Source organism: Agelaius phoeniceus, chromosome 3 (assembly GCF_051311805.1).
Source record: "Agelaius phoeniceus isolate bAgePho1 chromosome 3, bAgePho1.hap1, whole genome shotgun sequence".
Lineage (NCBI taxonomy): Eukaryota > Metazoa > Chordata > Aves > Passeriformes > Icteridae > Agelaius > Agelaius phoeniceus.
The window spans coordinates 14781309-14804484 of record NC_135267.1 but is presented as its reverse complement, the minus strand read 5'-3'; the positions used below and the strand labels follow the sequence as shown (position 1 = coordinate 14804484).

The 23176-nt window shown below is 43.2% G+C and overlaps 1 protein-coding gene across 7 annotated transcripts in view; it reads right to left on the bottom strand.

Moving 5' to 3' along the window:
- Positions 1-23176, bottom strand: part of BACH2 (BACH transcriptional regulator 2) — a 188123-nt gene continuing 164947 nt past the window's right edge. For all 7 annotated transcript variants that reach the window (XM_077174756.1, XM_077174759.1, XM_054630335.2 and 4 more), the window contains 3 exons: positions 20121-21665; positions 10609-10815; positions 1-6949 (listed from right to left, as the gene is read on the bottom strand). In XM_077174756.1, the coding sequence (XP_077030871.1) occupies positions 6470-6949; positions 10609-10815; positions 20121-21665 (2232 nt within the window). In that variant the 3' untranslated portion in view covers positions 1-6469. The remainder of the gene's footprint in view (positions 6950-10608; positions 10816-20120; positions 21666-23176) is intronic.

Below are 23176 nucleotides of genomic sequence, written 5' to 3'. Positions count from 1 at the left end.
TTTACAATACATAATGATATGTCTTTATTTCATCAACAGAAATGGTGTCTAGACAAAATTCAGTTAACACTAGCAATTCAAATGAATGAAAAGGGTCGGGTGGTTTTTTTTCATTTTTGTTTTTTTGCACAATACTGTATTTACAATGAGTAAATGACATTTTAAATTCATTAGTTCATAGCAATGCTTTCTTCCAAAAAGGTAAAAATTCTTAGTAACAGAGAGTAAGCATCAACAGCCACCTCATTTATTTATACAATAAAAATCACAAGAAACCACAGTCACCTAGAAAAAAAAAATAAAGACAAGCTTAAGAACTAGTACAATAAAATGATGCATTGAATTAAGTTACATTAATCGCATAGAATTTGTGTAAAAAGTATGTAGAAAAAACACCTGATGTAACCTGTTACAGTCATTGACCAGTTATGAGAGGTACAGAGGGTTATACAGGTAGATATGTGTGAAAACTGTCCATACTGTTTGACCTGGGGAGGAAGAGAAGAGGGGTTGCACCCCCTTGCATACACTGATAAAACCCTGTTTTGAATATGGCCTCTGAAGTTTGTAAGGCATATATAAGAGGTGCACTTGTAACCAACTGGTTCTGGAACAAACTCTTAGGGCATCCTCACCCTTGAAATCAAAGGTGATGCTTGCAACTTTGAGTAAACAACCACGCATTGAGTATCACCAAAGTGTTTAGTATCATTCCTGCTGGTCTGAGGGATCCAGAGAGCTTCAGGCAGAGCAAGCGCAGCAGTGAGAACAGGACTGAAACCATGCACATTCCTCTCGGGTACATCACAGCTGCAGGGTACCACCAGCCTGGGCAGGGGGTGCCAGCCACAACCCCCAGCACGGGGCAGCTGCTCCCTCCTCTGCCCACATCCCAGAGCACGGGCTCCTCTGGCTGCAGGGATGAGCCCACCGTCCACCGCAGCCCCCGCCTGGCTCCCTCCAAAGCAGGGGGAGTCGTTTGGGTGCGTAGCCTGGGACCATCTCTGCTTCTAAGCAATCAATGAAATCAAACACTGCCAGTTCCAATTTCTATTTTGGGATGTTAGTTTCTTTCTGCATGCCCTTAATTAGCCAAAAGGGACAACAATGGCACTGCACGAACCACACAGTGACTGTCAGTTATGGCAAGGGCTCTGCCCACAGTCACGTAAGTTTGCACAAGAACAGGAGTCATCTAACTGGCTTTTTAGCAGTCGTTTGGTTGGGGCAATAAGCTTATAAAAAAGATATTTTTAGCATTCCTTCCTGCCAAAAAGTGATTTTGTTAGCAAAAATGGCAATATTATTAATGTAATACCTTAAAATGCTCATCAATAATTGACTTCAATATAAATAATACCTATCTTGGTGGAGTGTAGGAAAATACTGTACACTTAATCTTTGCAAGTAATGCCATTAAAATTTTAAGAGTAAAGGGAATTATTATTCTACAGACCACCAACAATAGATCTTTTAAATATACACACAGTATTTGAACATAAGCATATACACATATATTGTATTCTACAGCATCAGACCTGATGCCTGAGTCATAAAATACTCCAGGGAGTATTATAAATATACATATATGTATTATAAACAGTAAAATACACAAACACACACTGACTAGAATTATAGATGTATGTATACATACATACATGTATTCTATATATGGATGCAAAATTAACTTGGACTGTGTTGGCAGAGACAAAACTGAAATGAAGTCAAAATCTGTTGAGAAAATTTTTACCAGGAAAGAGAGCAGAAATTCTTTATGTTAATAGTTTGAGTTTCACCTCACTTCTGATAAAAATAAAACTGCTCCATACTTAGCAGATCCCCTCCTTATGCAAAGCCGCTGCTCATACTGAGATAAAACTTCTCAAGGCAGCCCTAAAATAGAGACTTTTAAAATGCTGTAGCCATGGGCTACAACATTCACCCAGAGGCACCTTCAAAAGCATCTCAGATCGGGGAAAAAAAGAGGTGGAAGCAGCACTGCTTGTTGTAATGGTAGAGGATGTCAAGTGGAGCAAAATGTGAGACTGCGGAAAGCTGGCAAACATCCACTTTGTCTCACTGCAAAATTCACTATGGGTCTCCTATTCTGCGAACGCACCCTTTACTCTCTCCTCACCACCACAGCAGTGGATTACAAGACACAGATGAGGATGTGGTGTTGATTCTGGAATTGCAATGCTTCACCACATTTTCTCCTAGTGGATCAATTTTCATTTTATTAGAGGATTATAGTGATTCCAGCATGCAGATTTGTTTTATTTACTAGGCAGTCCTGAAGTCACATATTAAAAAAATTAACTATATATCTAGGCATTTTAACTTCTATTTAAGCACTCTTTAGGATACAGACATGATGAAGTGTCACACTCCAGATTAACAACCACAGTATCAGCATTAATCATTTCTCTGGCAGGAGTTAATCCACTTAGCAAAGTTACATATCTCGTTCCCACTCTGCTTTTTAAAGAGAAGTAGCAGTTAGCATACTAATCACTGTGGCTTGCTTTTGCAGCACATTTTACTTCCTTGGGAAAAAAATAATACAGGGATTAGATCCAAAAATATAGTGCATCTTAAAAGCAGCATATACCCTTAGAAAGACATTTAATAAATTACTTGTACAATATATAAAATAATAGTTTTATACTGCAGCATCAAACTCTTGACGCCTGAGTCATCACGTTAGGAAGTCAGTGATATAAATACTGGGATCTCCTGATAATACAGCCAACGTTTTTGCTTTTGTTTTGTTTGTTTTCTGTTTTGTTTTCACTCTTTTTTTTTTAAATTTATTTTTTCACTACCTTTTTGTTCCAGAATCAGCTTGCAATGAGCTTTAATTGTGTTCAAGGCACCCCCAGAGAACGCAGAGAAACAAACACATTATATAGTGTAGTACTCACCTGACAAAGCATAACAAGCCTAAATGAAATGAGGTTTCCTGGCAATACAAGTATAGCAATGGCAGAGGAAAAGGAGGACTAGATACAGACTGGACAGAGCTCCAAGGACTCACGTGCCCATGGGAGCAGAGCAGTGCTCAGAGGGGAGATGGGGTCTCACCATGCCATTCCCAAGCAACGCCCAGCAGGAGAGATGCTGCATGTATCCTCTTTGACAAATGCAAAGAGATTCTTAAGATCACAGTGACCACTGGCCAAACTCTTAGAATTCTGCAGTCAGATTTTTTTTTTTCCTCTTTCCAATGATGTTTTGTGGTCATTGGTTTGACCTCGTGAGACAAGAACGTTTGGGTATGTAAACTGATGTCCAGGTCTGAAACTAATTCTCCCAGTATTTTCCTTTAAATGTTAGCCCAGTAACTGCTTTGAAAGCCACATGGTTCAAAATAGCAAAAAAACCTCAAAACAAAATAGAAACAAAAAACAACCACCACCACCACCAAAAAAACCCCACTGAAAAACCATGATACATGTAAATATAGGAAGCAATGACACAAAATCAGCCACTTCTAATGGGAAAGAATGAAATCAAACATCCAGAAAAGCTTGCAGGGGAGGGAAAGAGAAAGACGAGAGAAAGGTTGAGGAAGAGACACTTATTTGAGCAGTGGTTTTAAATATCAGTTCCCAAGGTAGAGGAAATCAAGGGACCCAGCACCAGTATGAGGCCAGGTCAAACCTAAGAGCTGCAGCGCAATGGGTTGTGTGGGTGGGTTTTTTAAACCGTCGGAATGAGGTCAAGAGTACCAGTTGCACATGAGTTGTTAGTAGAGTAAATCTTCATGTCAGGAAGCAAGTTAAAACTTGGTTTTATACTCATAAAACATTCTATCTATTCATATATATAGGAGGTCACTTAAAAATAAAAAAGGCAACAGAAAAACATCTTTAAAATACTGTGTCAGTTGACCCTTCCCTCCCACTCCCCCAACCTCCCCCCCCCCCAAGTAGCTATGACTCTATAATGTGATTCACATTTAGTTTTAAATTCTAGCTTTCACCATGGTCTCATAGAAACAAAACTTCTCTGCGAAGCACAGAACTGCTTTGCAACGTCAACAAATTCAAAGGAAAATCAAATCCCACCCCCCACCAAAGAGCTTCTCAGTGAAGTTACCTGCAAAGGATGGTTGGGAGGGGGTTCAGATATTTTTAGGTTAAGCTCTTTTAAAAAGAAAGGACAACTCCTCCCCCTTTTTCAACCGTCTGAACTAGGAGTTTATGGCATTTGTATATTTTTGAACATTTAAAGGTAAGGATTTTGTACAGTAATGATTAATACCTAAACATAAATATTCTCCTACATTATATACTAGTTTTTCTTTGTACATGCGGGGAAAAAAAGTATTTTCAACAAACATGGCACATGCTATATGCAGTTCCTCCTCAGTAGCTTGGCTACAATTACAATAGTTTGCATGAGGAGGATAAAAGCAAGACTTTGTGGCGAGTGGGCGACAGTCCATGAGCACAGTCTGAAGATGGAAGAAAGTGGAGAGAGGGAGCTGATTCCTCCTCCAGGGTTCAAGATGCTGATCTACTTGAGTGCCTCAAAAAACCACCAGCGCACACCTCTAGTGTAAACGTTAGCACAGAAGAACACATTATCACTTAGTGCTTCTGAGAAGCTGCTTCCCCACACTTTTTTTTTTTTTAACAGGTGTGAACAGCTGGTCATGTTTTTTTCAGCGAGAACAGACAATATCAGCCAATAAAGCACATGACAGTTGTCGTTGATAAAGCCACACAACCTGGCACACGTAGGGCAAAGAACCACAAAATAAAAACTCAGTACACTTAAAATAGTAATAATTATTAAAAAAAGCATTAGGAGGTTGTTCTTCTGTCTACACTGTACATACAGATGTTATGCTTGGAAAGCTGCTGTCTCACACAGTCATAACATGAGTCAACATTAAGATACAAGTCCAATACAGTTACAACTAAGCCAATTCACTGAGTAGTCTCCTTTGAGACAGCGCTCTTTTAGCTGCAGTTTGTGCTGAGGGCAATGCTGCAGGATGAGAGGATCCCGGAACACAACAATTTGATGGGTAAGTGACCAAATAGGGTGTTGGCAAACGTATGTTTTGCTCTTAGAGGATACAGTGCTAGCTGGACTTCCGTAAGGAAACCAAAGTCAACAACTAGGGGCGTGATCCTGCAACTCTGCCTACCTAGGCAGGGTCACTGACTTCACCAGACCCAGCTCTGCAACTTGGGTCTGGTGGGGAGAACAGGTAATGTCTGAGGACAGCTGAGGTCAGGCTCTGGGGACTTAGCCGGAGCAGCAGTTGCTTCCATGAATAAAGGATGCAGAGTGGGGCTGAAGAAAAAGCCCCCAGGTATATTGACGTGATCTCTGTTTGCTTTACTTCGTGGAACATTTGATGAATTGATCCAGTTGTCACTTTTCTCTAAAGAGTGAAATATACTTTCCCCTATAAGACTCCAAAACCATCATTAACAGCACTTAAACTTGGTTTGTGAAACAGAAAGAAGTCTAAATATAAAAATAATTCAAGCAGATTCTCTTTACAAATTGTATAGTGAATTCAGTATTTGGCAAGACTGTTTTTACTACATAATGAGCTCCTGAGTGTTTGTCTATTAGATAAAAATTTTCTATTTCCTTTAAGCCATAAAGCAAAGAAAACCATATACTCAAGTTATTCTGAAGTCATGACTTCATTTATGAAAAGAGGTTTGACCAGAAACTCAGTGCAAGTGGCAAAGTTGACCATTACTGTACAGTATCTGCAAGAAAATAAAATAACTCCACATTGCTCAATGGCACGAAATGGCTGTGCCAAAAAAAATTGTCTATAATAAAATCTCAAATAAGTTTCCGACATTAAAGTTTTATAAATAAGTACAAATTGAATGCTATTGCTGAACTGCGAACTGAGGAAAAAATTATCGTGTAACAAGTTACCAAACTAGTTCTAGCATCAAGGACAAAAAGGAATGTTGGAACTTGTTTGTACAATAGAAATGAAATCTTCCAGTTTGTAGGATGAGAAAATTGAGGCATGCAGGGACTCTTGCATATGGATATATATATTTTATATATATTATATATAATATGTACAGTTTAGCTATAAAACTTTGATGTGTAAAGAAGCTGTCTTCAATGAAAAATTGAACATTCAGAGGAAATTCCTGAGTTAGGGTTTTGTGACATGGGCCACTGAGAAAAAAAGCTGCGGTTGGGTCCTCAGAGGTGTTATGTCCATCCCTGTTAAGATTGAAATCAACATACAAAAACAGACAGTGTTGCCACTGCTTCGTTCCCTGCCTGAGCAAGGGATAGCACCATTGTGAAGAGAACTCCTGCTTGTAGAGAGGAGGGAATACTTAAAAACAGTATTGCTGCTAAGACCACTGTAGTGTGCACCAAATACGTTCTTCTAGACAACAAATGAACACTGCCACTGGCTGACTGAAGAACACCTGACCAGGTGTAACGTTAAGGTTACGAGTCACTAGGTGTAATCTTTCCTGGGTTGTTCATCTGTTGTACATTTATCAGTCATTTCCTGACAGAAGTCTACCGTGACCGTTTGGCTGCTCTGCTCAGGTGGAAGCTCTCTCTCGGGGTAAGTACCTGCGTCGGCTCCATCCAATCCCGCGCCAGCCGAACAATTTTCCGAGATGTTGTTGGGCAGCCAGGGCGCTCCCAGCTGCACCGAGCCTTGCTCCGAGCAGCATTGCATGCTCTCCCCGACGCACTGGGAGCTCACCAGGCCCTGCTCCACACCAGCTGGGGTGGGGCTGATGGTGGTGACCGGCTGTAGATCCATGGGTCTGAGAACGGGGCAGTATCGGTGGAGGGCTTGGATCTGTTCCGGGCTCTGCATGTCTCTACACACTTCTTGGGAAAGACACGAGAAGTTGTCTAGCAATTCTCCCATGCTCGCTTTCAGCTGGTTCCTTTCTGAGAGCAATTTCTCTTTCTCACACACCTGAAAAAGAAAGAAGGCATCTTAGACTGAGGAAGGGACATCCACTGCCTGCTCACTTTGGGCACATACGTGTGGCATTTACATTCTCTGAAAAATCCCTTCGCCCAGGATTTTTCTCCTGGGAAGCTGAGAAGTCTCAGAGAAAAAGGAAAATGATTATTATTGCATTTGCTTCTCCTTTGCTTTGCTTGTCTGGAATGTGTTTGGAGACTGTTTACCCACAGGTGATTGTTTTATTGGATTCTGGTATGAGTTGCTTTGTCTCATTGGCCAATCAGTGCCAAGCTGTGTCAGGACTCTGGAAAGAGTCATGAGTTTTCATTATTATCTTTTTAGCATTGTGTACATATCCTTTCTGTATTCTTTAGTATAGTTTAGTATAGTATTCTTTAATATAATATAGTATCATAAAATAATAAATTAGCCTTCTGAGAACATGGAGTCAGATTCATCACTCCTCTCTGCCACGAGGGTCCTTGCAAGTACAATACATATGCAGCAGTACCCAAGAACACTAATGTGTCACATCTCTTTTCATATGGCCAGAGGAAAAGTCACAGAGACATCAAGTATTTGACCACCACGGCCTGTGTGGACAGAACTTTGGGAAACATCTGGAGAAAAACATTTGAACTGGAAGAGGACAGAATCCCAAGTTACTCCCACAGAACTGTTCCCTTTATAAACTAAGGCTGCCCAATAGATTATATAAAAGAACTCTGAACAAAACATTTTGAGGAAGAAGTGCCATTTCCTATCTAATCAGCAAGAGAATGGGTTAATTCCTGAAGTGAGGATAAGCTGCTGGTGTTCGGTTCACCCTTGAACTGTCAGGTTGGCTGCTTAGGCTGGGTGCACCCCTGGAGCTCCTTACTCCTGAGAGAGGTGAGTTTATTCAGGAGAGAGGATCTAAGTGTGCTCTGTGGCCTGCACCATGGCTTGTTTTCTTATGTTCTGGTGTTTAATGGTTTGAGCTTGATCTAATACAGATATTTTTATGAACCCAGCCTAGGGTTTCACCTCTAAAAAATGGTGTTGATTCACTGTAGACTGACTGGGATGGTCCTGCTGCATCTCCTTCTGTCTCAGGCAGGTGGGCACACAGCTCGAGAGAGAAGATGAGCTTTTGTAGAGTACCAGAACTATTTCCAGAGCTGAGCTGGCCCCAAAAGCAGCACAGCCACGTATCTCACCTAGTAACACTGCTAAACCCAAGATGTCTCTGCATCTGAGGTGTGAAAGCTCCACAACTCAGATAATCCAGCTATGGGTGGTTGTTGACAGCTGATAGTATTGCCCTGGGTCCAGAGCCCACACTGGAAGCATACAGCTGCATGAATGTGAAAGAGAGCAGTACACATGAAAAGAACTAACTGCTAAAATATTGATAAATCTATCAAGAAAGCACAAAAATAATAAAAAAATAAACAGATGCTCAAGTACATCTTGAGATGATGAATTATGGAGGAGAATATGCTGCGAGTTTGCAGGGAAAAAAGGGAATGTGAGTGGGTAGATGAATGAGTGAGAGAAAGCAGGCAAAAAAAATTACCTATCAAACTCTGAGGATACAACCATTTCACTCACTGTCTGCTGTGAAACCATCTGTGTCAAGAAGATGGGTGACTTACAGTAACTACAGGGGGGAAAGGGGTCTTTCATAAAAAAGATCCAGCCACATGAAAAACCCTTAAACAACAGCACCATTATGTAATTCATGAGACTGGAAACTGCTGATCACAAAGTGGACAGAAGAAAACAAAGGAATTTCCAGTGGTCATGTGTTATATGTTTATTGTTTTCCCTGTCCCTGTCTAACAGCTCAGGGGGCTGGGTACCCGGGGAGCAATCAGTCTTACTACTGAGTAAGGCTGAGGCAAAGAAGGCATTAAGTACCTCAGCCTTTTCCTCCTTCTCTGTTGCTGTGTTTTTACTGCATTCAAGAAAGGATGGAGATTCTCCTTGGCCTTCCTTTTGTTGCTTGTCTGTTTAAAAAACCATTTTTTATTGTCATTTACAGCAGTAGCCTGATTAAGTTCTAGTTGGACTTTTACCCTTCTAATTTTCTCCCTGTATAACTTCACTATATACTTGTAGTCCTCCTGAATAGCTGCCCCTTCTTCCAAAAATAATAAACTCCATTTTTTCTTTGAGTTCCAGCTGAAACTCTTTGTTCAGCCACGCTGGTCTTCTCCAGTGTCTTATATTTTTGCACATGGGATCAGCCTGCTCTTGTGCCAGCAAGATTTATTTCTTGAAGAATGTCTGACCTTCCTGAACTCCTCTCTTCAGTACTGCCTCCTAAGGGATTTTCCCAACCAGTCTTCTAAACAGGCCAAAGTCTGCATTCTGGAAGTCCAAGGTGGCAGCTCTGCTGACCCTCCTACTTAATTCTCCAGAAACCAAAAATTCCATCAAATTAGGATCACTGTGCCCAAGAAGGCATCCAGCCATCACTTCACCCACCAGCCCTTCACTGTTTGCAAACAGGTCCAGTGGGGTGTCTTCCCTACTTGGCTCACTCACTGCATATTGCCACATATTCAAGTCCCCTTTGCTAAATAGAAATGTCAACTTTTTTTTGGGAAGAATCCTGTAACTCAAATGGTTTTTGATTCCTCAAATTGAGCATGGATCAAGCCCACAAGGCCACTCATGCCTTTCATTCATTCCCCTGAGATGAGTGCTTGTGTAGGGAGAGGACTTAAAAGTTTTATTTTGTCTGTCTACAGTTTACTATATCAGACAATAATGGCAATGTCACAGGATTGTGTGAAATCAATTAACTCAAACTAATTTTCAAGTGAAGGCAACAGGTATAAGGCTGAATCACCCCCTGCTGCTAGTCCAGCCCTCAGAGTGCTGCTCCTGAGGCTCTGGAGAGTGAGACAGGAACTCCTCCCCATCACCAGCTCAGTGCAGAGCGACAGGCATGTGCAGCTAAGACTGAACCTGCTTCTTCTGACAACCTGATGAGGATCCATCCACTCTTCCACTGTGCAGAACCTCTGACTCACCCTGTACACACTGTGCATTATACTCAGTGCAGGAAGCAGTTGCTCACTATTTTGTTTATCTTTGTTGTGTTGTTTGTTTTGCATCAGTGCAGCACTACTCTGAACAATGTTTTGATTTTTCTTTTTTTTCCCCCCAGGGCTTCAGCAGCACAGCATCTGAAAGCTTCACAAGCCTTGATGATTTAAGCCTCCCAACCAGCTTGTGAGGTCAGTGCCACCTCCCTGTTACAGATGGGAAGCAGACAGGCACAGGCAGCAAGTGAGTAACCCAAAGTCTTGTGGCTTTCTGCCATTTGTGAGGTGATGGTAACTCAGCTTCTTCCAACAGATCCCTGCCTCTTCCACACGATGTTTCCTACAGCTTGAGCAGAGAACAAAGCAAAATGAAACACAACAAACCCCACCTGAGGTGTCCATCCCATGACTGAAAGTGAGAGGAATTTTCTAAGCAGCCCCTTGGCCTCGCTCCAGTCACCTCACTCCCTTACAGTAAAATGTGGCGGCACTGTCCATTGTGCATCATTCTGCTCATCAGTGCACAAACTGACTGAACCCCCTGAAGTCTGGGCTGGAATTGCTGCTGGTGCCCTGCAGGCTACAGTGTGAGGGTGAGCTGGGCTGCAGCGAGGGCACAGAACTCACCAACTTGCGGATTTCACATTCCAGGTTCTGAATGCAGTCCAGTTTCCTCTTGCGGCAGCGCTGGGCTGCGATCCGGTTCTTGCTGCGCCGGCGGACGTCGTGGATGAACTCGAGCTGCTCTGAGGTTAGCTTGTGCATCTTTATCATCATCTGGAAATCATTCCTTGGAAGATCTGTGATTTGATCAACAGGAAAAGGAAGTTTCACCTAAAACAAACACAAGACAAGAGCAAAGAGTCACATTTTGCTTGCTCAATGCAAGCTGAAGAACAGTGAGCGGAAGGACGATTATCTTTGCTGCCACCCCCTCAATAAACAACAAACCAAGTTTTACATTGAGCAAGTTCTTCCCTTGTGGCACGTTGTGGAGGTCCAGATGGTAAGGATAAGACGATAATCGTACTTAAATCAGCAACACATATGAATCCCAGATAAAAATTTCATCTTTCTACAAAGCCTTAATAAATGATCTCATTGCATTAAAAGAAGGTTCTGTCCACTAAGAGACGCGGCCTTCTGGAAAGAGTAAAGTACCTTGCTGCTATTATATTCAAACTAGTTTCAAGGAAGGGGCTATTACCACAGCAGGAAATGTGCATCTGCTCAGACTGCAGGACTGAAAGTTTGATTAAGTATGATATTAAAAATACAACCTGACACCTCAAGTGGATGAAAAATAATGTATTGCAATTAGGAAAGGTCACCTAATCAGCATTTCAACTGAACAATACACTGTGTAAGAAGAAAGGGTCAGAAGAGTGTGATGCAACATATCCTATCTTGCTAAAATACATACATTTAAAAATAAACCTACATATGTTGACACTCTAATATTCTTGCAGACTACAGAGTACTGAAATTGTATTTCTTGAAAAGGTCAGGGTCTGACTTCAAGAATCCTAGCAATTATGCATTAAAGCAGAGCAAAACACAAAGCTCCCAGCAGTCTGAAGCAATGAACACACACTGTGTCAAAAGCTTAAGAATGGTGGATGTGCTCAAAGCCTTTTAGGTTTTTTAGCCCAAAATCTATCAGTTTGCTCAAGCCAAAGTAAGCACCTCCCTTTAGGAACCTCGCTTCACTTAGAGCCTTGGACTGATAACTGTTAAAAAACTGATGTTCTTTGGCCAACTGTTGTATTTGGTGGCCAGATAAGAGTCAGCTGACAAAGCTGAAGGAGATGCAGAGTAATTCGATTGACCCCTTCTTTTTTTGAGTCATACCCACACTGCCCAAAAGATGGCAGTAAATATTTATGTTTCTGTCCCTGTTTGGTACAATCTAACCTCTGGAACAAGGAGACTATTCTGCACACAGGCTATCAAAGAAGGTAAGTTGCTCCAGCCAAATAAAAGATAGGGGCTGAAAACATTCCTTCGATATTTAAAACATGCATTGTCTTCAAATGGTGCTCTTAATAATTATTTGGAAATAAAGCAACAACATGGAGTATAAGTTATCTTCTTCAGAGAGCTGAGTTGTTCAAGCAGAACAGTTTGCTGAGGACACACATACACCAACACAGAGCAGTGGCCTCTGGCATTGACAGTCATGGACCCTCACCAGGCACCTGAACCTGCAGTAAGCAGTTCCTCACCTTGTTCAGGGGCGTTCTTGGCTGTTTTCTTGTACCCTTCTAAAACTGCTCTGTGCACCGCCAAGCCTGGGGTATGGGAAGTTCTGTGCAAACAGCCACCACATTCTTTCAGATGGCTTCATGCCCTGAATGCTCATTCATGCCCCTCTGCCCCACGTGTCCAGGTGCTGCTTCATAACACACTACTTGACAGGACAATTTAAAGCAGCAAGGAATGCCAAACACTGCCCAAACCCTCCCAAATTCTTGCTTGTACACACAAAGGCTGACCTGAGGCACAGGGATGTGAACTACCTTGTTTACAGACAGCCAGTTAATGACATGAAACCTGTTTGATTTCCCCTCCCAAGCCTTTGGATGGTTAACACGAACTCAGTGTCACCTGCTTTTTTTCTCAAGCTTCTACCAGGGTCTGAAAATGAAAACAGCCAGTGCTTTCCTCTGAAAGACACCATAGTTTCACTGCAAAACCAGCCCTTTCATGTTCACAGTTTTTCCTTATTTTCTTAAGACCAAAATGGAAAGCAATGTTAACTTTATTTCTCCCTACCTCTCCCTTTCAAAACATATTTACTTGCAAGGAGGAGATGTGCTTGCAGCTGGAACAGGAATGAAAGAGAAGCAATTTAAATATGTCAGGTAGAAGTTGCTGAAGGGAAATAGGAAAATAAATAAAAAAAGATTTGTTTAAAAAAAAAGGGATTGAAAATAAAACCATCTACACAGCAGATCAGAGACTGCTATCAGTAATCCCAGCATAATCCCACTCCTGTCACAGGCAGCACTGCACAGGATTAAAAATGTGAAAGGGAAAGTGGAAGTGAGTCAGACTCATTTCCTTCACCATTCACAGCATTTTTATTGCCTGTCTCCCTCTTCGAAATCAGCTGTCAACTGAAAAAAAATAAATAGCAACCCACCAAGCTTTTGGCACGGCCACAGTGAATAACTGCACCCGGTGTTGCTGCAGTGAGAGGCTAAAGTGTTTTACATCTGCACAGGGCAAGACTCTCAGCTGCTATTTACCATAACAGAGTGGTGAGTCATTTTGCTAGAGCCTGCAACTGTGCAGTGGGTGGGATTCATCTGACTCACCCAGAGCTGCCTGAGATGATGGGTTGGGACTACCTAATGTCCTGCTCCCTTCAGATGGCAATGCTGCACGGCTTCTCCCTCCTTCTGGCTGCAGAAGGAGTGGATTTAAGACTCAGAAAAGATTCTGCATCTTACAGGATCTATGGGAGGCGAGAGAAACTCACCTGAGGTGTCTGAGAAAGACAGTCAATCTTTTAGAAAAAAAAAAAAAATGAAAGAAAACCAGGAGTATGCTCTCTTGTAAAGTTTTCTTTCTAATTACTATGAATTTTTGGTTCAAACTATTTCAAATTAAAAATGAAAGTGGGATCCCTGCTCCTTCCAGGGGTTACTCCAGCCAGAGCTAACCTCACAGAGCTCCAAAATCTTCCTTTATCTGCACAATTATTCTTTCCCTGCATTTTTGCACTAGCAGCACAAGCTTGCTTTCCACCACACAACAAATAAACCTTCTACCACCACTGCAGACTCTACTGCCCCAACTCTGCCAATCTACCCTGGGGAAAAAGGAAACCTGGTTAGGATTTTATGGCATTCCCCCCCCTTTATTGGCATTAGGATGCCAGTGTAAATGTCAATGCTTTGAGAGGCCAAGTCAGAGCAGTGATGTAGGCAGACAGGGACAGCGACTGACTCAGCACATGCAAGGCCCATATATAACCAATTAATTCCTTCAAGCTTCACTAGTTAGTGCCAGCTTGGATCATATGCCAGTTACTGCTGTTCTGCTCATCTATTGCACTAGTTACTCTTGCTGCCCTCCCCCTTCTGTTTTTTACTTGGAATAAAGGAAAGAACTGAGGACCTGTATTCATTCCCATTAAAACATAAAATATCAACTCTTGAAAATTTCTTTATCCTATGGGTAACCTTAGCTTCTTCATTCTTTCTTTATATATTAATTAAGACATCATCTCACCCTAGCCAAGTGTTAGTAAAGATAATGAACTTCCTAAATGACACTTTAACATCACAGTAACTTAAAGGACAAATATATTATCCATAAAAAAAAGCAACCATTATGTAGTGGGCATGGGAAGGTTGAACTCATTGTACCAGCTGGTCAGTTGCTGCAGAGATGTAAGAAAAAAACCTGCTGCCTTAGTGCCCTCAAATCCTGAAAGCCTCTGACACTTGCTGACTCTTTGGAGGCTCTCAGGACCCACCCAAGCAATCCAGCCCAGGGGCTCAATCACATTAATGCCTTTTTTTTTTAAATGCAGAAATAGGAACTTGGCTTCACACAAGAGAGTCCAAGGCATTAATGTTGTGTTCTCAAGTATCTTCCTTAGCATGCGAGTCTGTCTTCCACACACACTCAGGAAGAAATTCATCCCAGGAGAGGAGCTGAGGGGTGTCTGCCTGTGATAGGGGCTGAATTATCTACAGGGTATTTCAGGCACCACTTGTGGTCCTACAGACTAGGGACCTATTCCTGTCCTGATCTCACCTGGACACAGGCTATCTAAGAAGCACAAAGGTAATGGGCCATACTTTGAGTAAGGGACAGCCAAGATACATTTTCTTGTCCTGCTGTCTCCTGGCACAGGTAAAGCCTTCAAAACACCTCCTTTTTCCAGGTGTCAACTATACCAAGATGGCAGAGGACTGCAAAAGGGGAATGATGAGCCCAGGCAGTGAAGATCTACCATTGTGTCAACAAACCAGGTCTAAATTGTCTGTCCCAGTTGAGGTCAGCAGGTTCCACTGCAGTGTGTTCCATCTGACACAACACAGCTGATGGCCCCGTAGAGGCCTGGGGTCCACTCCAGCCTCACCTTGTGAGGGCCATGAGAGGTGTTTGGGTCAGCAAGTGCTGCCTGAGAGGGCACTGCTGTGGAGGCAGCCTGGGTAACCTTTCCATTTGCTACCTGCCTCACACAAGTAGGGGACCAGGCTAATCCCATGGCTGAGTGCATTAACCCAGTAATCAGGAGATGTGGACGGGATTCTCATCCTTTAGCTCATGATTTGGACTTGTATTCAGACCACACACTGCTGGTACTTAGGATGCTGGGCTGACCTCTTCCCATTCACTGCTTGCAGTGTCCCCAGCTCCCAGCCCTTCAAAGGGCACAACAGTATGATACTCCTGCCCTTTAACAGGCTTCTCTGAAACCAGGGATAGCACAGAAACACTGACAGAAGCCACAGGTGCACTTAAGAATGGAAGATCAGGCAGTGAAATGACAGGGGGTAAAGTACAGTATTTCTCTGAAAGAGTTGCTTCTGCAGCTCAAGAACTGGAATCCTTCAAGAGCTCGTGCAAGGTCTTCAGAGCAGAGTATAAAAGAATTGATTGTAGGGCTCCATGAAATAATACAGTGTTTGAAAGGACTCTCCTGAAATTTCAAACTCTCAGTGTTGTTATAATCCAGCAATCCTTTGCTACCAGTATGGAGACCACTCCTAGTGAAGAGAGGAAAGAAAACAAAACTTCCATGAAGTTTATCTGACAAGACCAATGTTTGACAAGACACCATTTAAACAGACATTGAGAAACAATTCCCAGTGCTCTGCTGATGCCAGATTGATTTTCCTGGTCAGGAAAACATCTATCAGAAATCAATCTGGAGACTAATTTTTCTCATTTTCAAATTTGCAAACCTAGCAAAATCAGGAAAGCTGGGGTGACTGATCATCAGATTCTGGGGAGGTATCACATATCACAGCAAGTTAAAGCCTTCACATGTATTTTTCTTGGTTGCCCTTCTTTCCATGTAACATTCTTCACTGAGTAGGAATATTAAGCAGTGAAGCAGTCTCAGATGAGGTAACTCAGCATAGTTACAGTAGATTTCTGGTAGAGCAGCTTTGGTTTACTCCTCTTTTCCGGGGCTCTGACTTGCAGTATTTTGCTAAGCACCAGCAGATAACAGAGAAAGGGTGGCTGCCTGTCACTTAACACGGAGGGGTTTCAACTCTTGCTGAAAGTTATTTACCTACAATATCCTCGAAGGTCTAATTGCATTAGCTTTCCCTTTATGAAAATTTCCTTTGAAAAGTGAGTCACTAACCCAGGCGGGAAATTCTTTTGAAATACAGATGAGGAGACATTGAACGCAACTCTCTAGGTAGTAATAGCTCTTGGAAAACTCCACCTCTTACCCCCTCTTACCCTTGTTTATTTTTTTCCTCAGAAAACTCACTTATCATATTAGACTGAGCTGAGATTTCTTTTTAACTGGTTTACTAGTACAATATTTTTTACAAGTTTTCTAACAGATAAAAACTCTGAAGTACTTGCTGGAGAAAAGGAATACCAAGAAAAGTGGGTAGTGCAGAAGTTTCTGTTCCTTAAGTAGGTTAACAGATTGACAGACTACTTCCTTCTCAACAATTCATTATTTCAGAGCTTATTGTTTTGTTGTTGCTATTTTAAGCAGGATTGTCAGAACCTGCCTGTAAGCACTGAGCTTTAAGTCTTCTCTCTAGTATTATACCTCAGCAATTGATTTTTCACAGCCTGGGGAGACCTGAGAGAACTGAGTGAAAAGAACAACACAAACTATTAAATATTTCTGTGAAGTCCCAATAGCTCAAGTTACAGCCCTGTTCCTGCAACTCTGTACCATGGGTACACCCTACACTGCACTTGCTGCTTCTGTCAGGAAGCCTTAACAAAGGGAGATTGCAGAAGAGTCTTGGTGGCTCCAGGAAGGGAAGCAATAAGCAAGGACATCCTGGAGAAGATTTACCAGTGGTGTTCCAAGGATTGACACCTCCTGTGACAGTTGTGACTGCCTTCTGCAGCCCCAGTAAGATGGAGGCTCATCACAAGGTGGGGTCACCTTCACCCACGTGGCATCATGCTGAGCCCTAGCACCCCACTTCTGGCACCAAACAACTTTGGCCATGTACTCCAGAATGGCAGCTGTCTGTGGGAAAGCAGAATGCCTGAAAAAAGCAGAGAGAAGCCTCTCACCTACTTCTCACACAATCAATACCCCAGCAAGTGATGTTTTGTGACATTAATTCTGGCAGGGACAGCACTCTGGGAGCCAAATTAAGACCAACTAGGTCCAAATTCCAGGGGAACTGAGCAGCCCCCTGAGATAACTGATGGTCAGAGTCCACCAGGCTTATTCCCATCAGGCCATCCCACCCCAATAAAAGCTGACCTGCAGCAGAAGAACCTGCATGGCCACTCTCCAGAAGGTCAAGCATGTCACCCCCAGATATCTTATCAGGTGCTTTTTGAATAGAAGCCCAGAAAACACTGTGTGTCCTGATATGGAGGGGGAAAGGGTCCTGTCTGAGAAGTCATCAGGACAGGAAGGGCAAAGCAACAATTTCAGGAATGGAGAAAGATTCCCATGCAGCTTGCAGGGAGGTGAAGAACAGAAAGCTGTCCATTTCAGACAGTTGTGAGTCTCTCCTGCTGTTTTAATCACAGGCAAACTGCTAAAAGCAGGTAGAGCAACTTATACAAGAACTTCCTGCTGCTGTTACTTTATTTTCTACTGTCTAGTTTAAGATACCCTTTACTGAGGTTTCCACAGCAGCAGATCTTGCAGGATACACACCCTAAGTCACTGTATTAATACAGTATTTTTTAATGAGGCTGCAAAGTCTGCTCTTGTATTGTTAACAACCTTCAAAAGACTAATTTTTAAACAGAATTTCTACCAAAGCAGTGGTGTGATCTGTTTACCCTTGGCTTGATCAGGATAGCGCAGTGCAACCTCATGGAGCATTAATTTCCTCACCACATTTTTAATGCCTAGCAGTCCTAACCAAAATACCCTGGGGGAGGGAAAAAGAAAAAGAAAAAGAAAAAGAAAAAGAAAAAGAAAAAGAAAAAGAAAAAGAAAAAGAAAAAGAAAAAAAAAGAAAAAAAAAAAAAGCCACCTTATCAGCAGTCCCAGGGAGAAAACTTGCTCAGCTTAGTTCAGAAAATCTTCCCCAGCAGCAAAACCAGGAGTGGAGCAAACCTTTCCTAGCACTGCCTCAGAGCCAGATGTCAGCCTGCCAGCAGCACACCCAGCCAGCCTCCCATAGCTGCCTGTTTGCTCCTTGTGTCCCTCCTCTCATCCATGCTCTCCTGCACATACCTTTTTCTAGGAAACAACCACCAGTCCCCTGTAAGCTTCTCATTTCACTCTTCCAGGCTCATTTTTGCTGCAGCATATTTCCACACAATTAGGTAATTATGACAGCTAATTAATTATCAAATCTCAAAAGGCTAACCTCTGCCCTCTGTGCTGCCTCATGCTGAGCAAGCAGCACACATGGGTGGAAATGGATGTTCCCTGGTCCCTGTTGCCCTCTGCCCCTTGTAAAGGCAGGACTTCACTGAGTAACCCAGCTATGGCCTGGGCTGCTGTAGGGCTTCCCAAATGAGATCTCCTGCACACTATCCCAGACAGCCTCCCAGAGAGACTCCTCTCCCTTCTGCATCATCCCCTGCTTATGACATGAGGACAAAGAAGAACTGTCCTCTCAGAATCACTGGTCCAGTGTAACCGGGGATTAGGACACCAGAGGCTCCCCTGGCTCTTCAGCCCTTTCTGAAAGCTAAGCAGCCAACTAATGAAGCACCCACATCTGTCTGAAAAATAAAGCCTGGGATGTAGCTGGAATAAAGTTGCTAAAGACTGAGCGATAAAGTTCACCCTTTTCGTCCCCACTCCACAACTAAGCCCACATAGTTCTGAACTGGGAGCTCTCCGCATATGAATCCCCCAAAGTTGCACTTGTTGCTCCCCACACTGAAGCAAAAGCTCCCAGTGGAGTTTTTCAGCATTACTAGAGCAACCTGATACCTGATTTCACCCAGATGTTCTCTAGGTCATGCAGATTCCTAAGGAAGCTCTGTGAATAAACAACCAGTCATTTCCACTTTCTGGGCTCCACAACACATCTTGATTTAAGTCTGCCCTCAAACTAGTGACTTCACACAGACAGTTTATTTGGTCATGGTTAGCCAGTTATCACTGCAGCATCTTCAGCTGGCCCATCTGCAGTTTTAGAGAAGGCCCCTCTTTCTCCTCCCTCTTTTGGGAGAACTGCATGGAAATTGACAGCTTGCTCTTCAGCCCTAGATCATTCTCTTGTCACTGCCTTAACAATCCTGGAAATTAAAGGATAACTTCTCTCTGAAACCATTCGTGCCATGGCTGCCAGAGCTCTGAACAAATGTCACAGGCAGGGAACATGATCTCAAGTTGTCACATAATAGAGACAAAACCCAGGACCTGAACATGCAACACACAAACACACACACACACACACACACACACACACACACACACACACACACAGAGACGTGCAAAGATGACATGAATGCCATTCCCACAGCACAGGGTGCCCAGCTATACAATTGTTTGAGTAATTTCACACCTCTGCTGGCAGCATGCAGCCTGGGTCTTCAAGCAAGCTGTCCAACCCTTGGTGTCATGAAAGGAACAGCCTGAGGTTGCTCAAACACACCCAGAGCAGTAACAAGTGGAGCTGGAACCACCTCAGCAAATTAAGAGTAAGGAGCAGTGCTTTGTGCCACAGAAGTGGGCGAGGGAGGGAGGAAGACAGGACACTGCTGGCAGACTCCTAAGCACATCAATGCACTCTCATCATTCAGCAGTTTGCTGTTTTCCTTTATCCAGGTTTATACAAGTGCTGAACACCTCAGAGATCAAGGAGACCTATTAATGTGAAGTCAACCATGTGCACTCAGCTCATGAGGGAATAACCAGAAGTTACTCTTTGCCCCTATAAACAAAGAAAGTGCTGGGGAAATGCAAAGTCATTTGAGAGAATCAAGGAGAGATTAATTGGGTCACAACAACCGTGATAGATGTACTTATCTTAAATCCCTACCTCATGCCCTCTGTCTTGCACAGGACATGATTCACTGTCTGCTTCTGAGAATGACCCAGACTCATCGCTGGAGTTTGTTCCATAGGATGGCTCACATTTAATCTGGGCTCGGACCGGGTTGTACAATCCATCCCCCACCACGCCGGGCTCCTGGTGCTCGGGCGCCAGGAATCGGGGGCCTTGGGAGCAAGGGGAAGAGGAGAGCTCGCAGAGGCGCAGGCTGCAGGGAGAGCCGCCGCTGCCGTCCTCCGCGTACGAGTAGGAGGAGCACGAGCTGGAGGTCCTGGTTCTGGTTTCCAGAGGAGGAGAGCGAGGGCAAACTTTAATTGGCACCGGACAGCTGGTGTTGGGCCGCATCCGCCCCGGCAGGTGATCAGCTGTCAGTCCGCTGTGCGAATAGGTCTGGGAGCTGGGGAGGGACTGGCTGCCGCCAGCCCACAGACCCTTTGGCACAGTCTCAGTGAGGTCTTTGTCCAAGCTGCTCACACCAGAATATGAATGCACCGAAGTGTTTACTTGGTCACAAGCATTTGAAGAGAATATAACGCTCCTCCTGTCCAGTTCCCCTTCTTGCTTACAGAGAGTTTCAAAGCCGGGCCCCCTGAGTGGTGATCCCACTGTGAAGTTGGAAGCATCCTTCTGCATGGCATGGGACTGTCCATAGTTCCCTGTGAAAGGGACATAATCAGTTTTGTGGTCACCCTGAGTTGTCCCTTTTTCAAAAGGGCATGCTGGACTCCTGCCAAAGTGCTGTTGGGAAGTGCTGGGGAAGCCAACCAAATCTATGCTTTTTGTTCTGTTGAAGAAAGATCGCAAGCAAGAGGGAGAAGACCCACTTTTTGGTCTGTCGACACAAGTGAGGCTTGGCTGTTTCCTGTCCATTTCAACATCCCCTTCTTTATCCCTGATGTCAGGTTCGTCTCCAGACAGGCAAAGTGTGATGCTTTCTTCATCGTTCTCTTCATTCTGAGGCTCGCTTTTTATCTGCCCCATAGCAAGTCCTGATTTGAGGCCATTTCCAGAGCTCTCTTCACTGAATGTGCTTGCAAAACCTGAGGTACTGATGTGTGATGTATTGTAGACATTCTTGGTACAAGCAAGCTGGTATTTCTTGTATCTGGGGTACCGTGTTACTGCATCTTTATCCAAATTGTCCTTGCTATCTCTCAGCATGTCAGAGTCGGGCAGCATCCCTTCGCCTTTGTCCGCTCCAGCAACAGTGGTTTCAAAATTGAAGGGTTCTTGGTGCATCCTCTCCCTCGGGCAAGATATTTTTGACGTCTCCGATTCCATCGTCTCCTCCTCATCTCCATCGGAGTTCTCCTCATCGTGCATGCGCTGACAGGTGGTATCTTTTTTGCACAGGAACAGGCCATCTTCGTTGTTCAGCAGCTGTGTCTGAAGGAAGCTGAAGCAGGAGTCCTCCAGGTTGTGCATGCGCAGGAACTCGGCGCAGTGGATGACCTCCTGGATGTTTTCTCTGCTGAGTAACAGCTTAGCAGTGTAGGCAAACTGTAACAATGGACCAAATCCCCTGACAGTGACCTGCAAAAATAGAGAGGACAATTGCCGGTGTTACCATCAGCTCTTGCTATCATCCCAAGTCCTTCATCATGTGGTTAGATAAACTAACAGATCTGGCATTCAGAAATAAATACTGCTCAGCACCAGCTGCTCTTCTGTCACACCTGCAGTGATGCTACCACATCCAGGAGCTAGCACTGCTCCCTTTGTGGTGCTCCTGTACATCACTGTACTGGTTGAACTGAAACTGTTTTTCCCAAGTATCTTGAAGAACTATGAACCAAGTCTCTGCCCTAATAAAAGACTGACAAAACTAGCATGGGCACTGCTAAGTCTTACATGGATTTCATTTTTACTGGGCTACAACCCCCAATCATGAAAGCACCAATTTAATCTTGATTCTTCTGCTCTGATGGAAGGTCCAATGAACAGGTTTCAAGCTTAAGATACCCCTTATCCAAAAAGTGTTTTGATAACGAAACACTTATTATTACAGCAAAATTCAACAGAAAATCTTTCTGTCTCTTTCAAAAGCAAACAATTTCCTTTTTTTCTTCTAAATTTTTTTGCAAGCCATTGCTGAATACATGATAGGTAAGTACAGACTGCATAACTTTCCTCTATCCCATGGAGATTATTCCCCTCATACTGTTCCCAATTCTAGTAAGCCTGAGGTACAGCTAACAGAAAAGAAATTAATATTTATAGTTCAAATGGTAGAAATTATTCTGAGTCCCACCCCAGTACTTAATTTTCCACCATTTTCTTTGTAGAAAGAGTAAAAACTGTTTCCAGGAGAGTGATCTCCAGACAACTGTTCCAGGTCTGACTTATGCACTGCTACTCATCTTTTCTTTCCATACCATCTGTGTTTAACATTAATAGACCATATATTAAAAAAATATATACACTTCCCCCCCCCCCACATTTTTTACAGTTGTATCTTTACATACAGCTATCAAAAAAGTTGCTAAGCCACATAGTAAACTATAGATATTGTCTATTTTTGACAAAAATACTTCGACTACCACTAACCTCTCTTACACTTTTTTCTCCCAATGAGTATGAAACAAAAAGATTGGAAAAATTATTCTTCATGAAGCAGCAAGAGGCTACTTCAGAACCACAACCCATCACCAAGGGTTAAGGTTTCTGCACAAGAAAATTCACTGCTTTGGCTACAAGGCTGAGATTTGGAAGACCACAACTCAATTTCTCATTGCACCAACCACCTACTACATGACCCTGGTAAGCCCCTTCATTCTCAATTCCTTGAGACTGAAGTTCTTGCCTTTCTTGCAAGTAGCACTCATTTATCTGAGTTCCCTGTGCTTTGCATACCAGGCAAAGGCCTCTAGATGGGATTCAGCACAGCCAACACCTGCATGCCTGTGTGAGGTTGGGATGCATGGTCTGCAACCTCCTTCTGGATGCAGATGTCTCTGGTAGGCATCCCCAGCTCATGTCCTTCGTTTAAAACAAACAAGAAGAGGAAGCACTGCTGTCTCCTTTTTTTTTGCAAAATGGCCTAA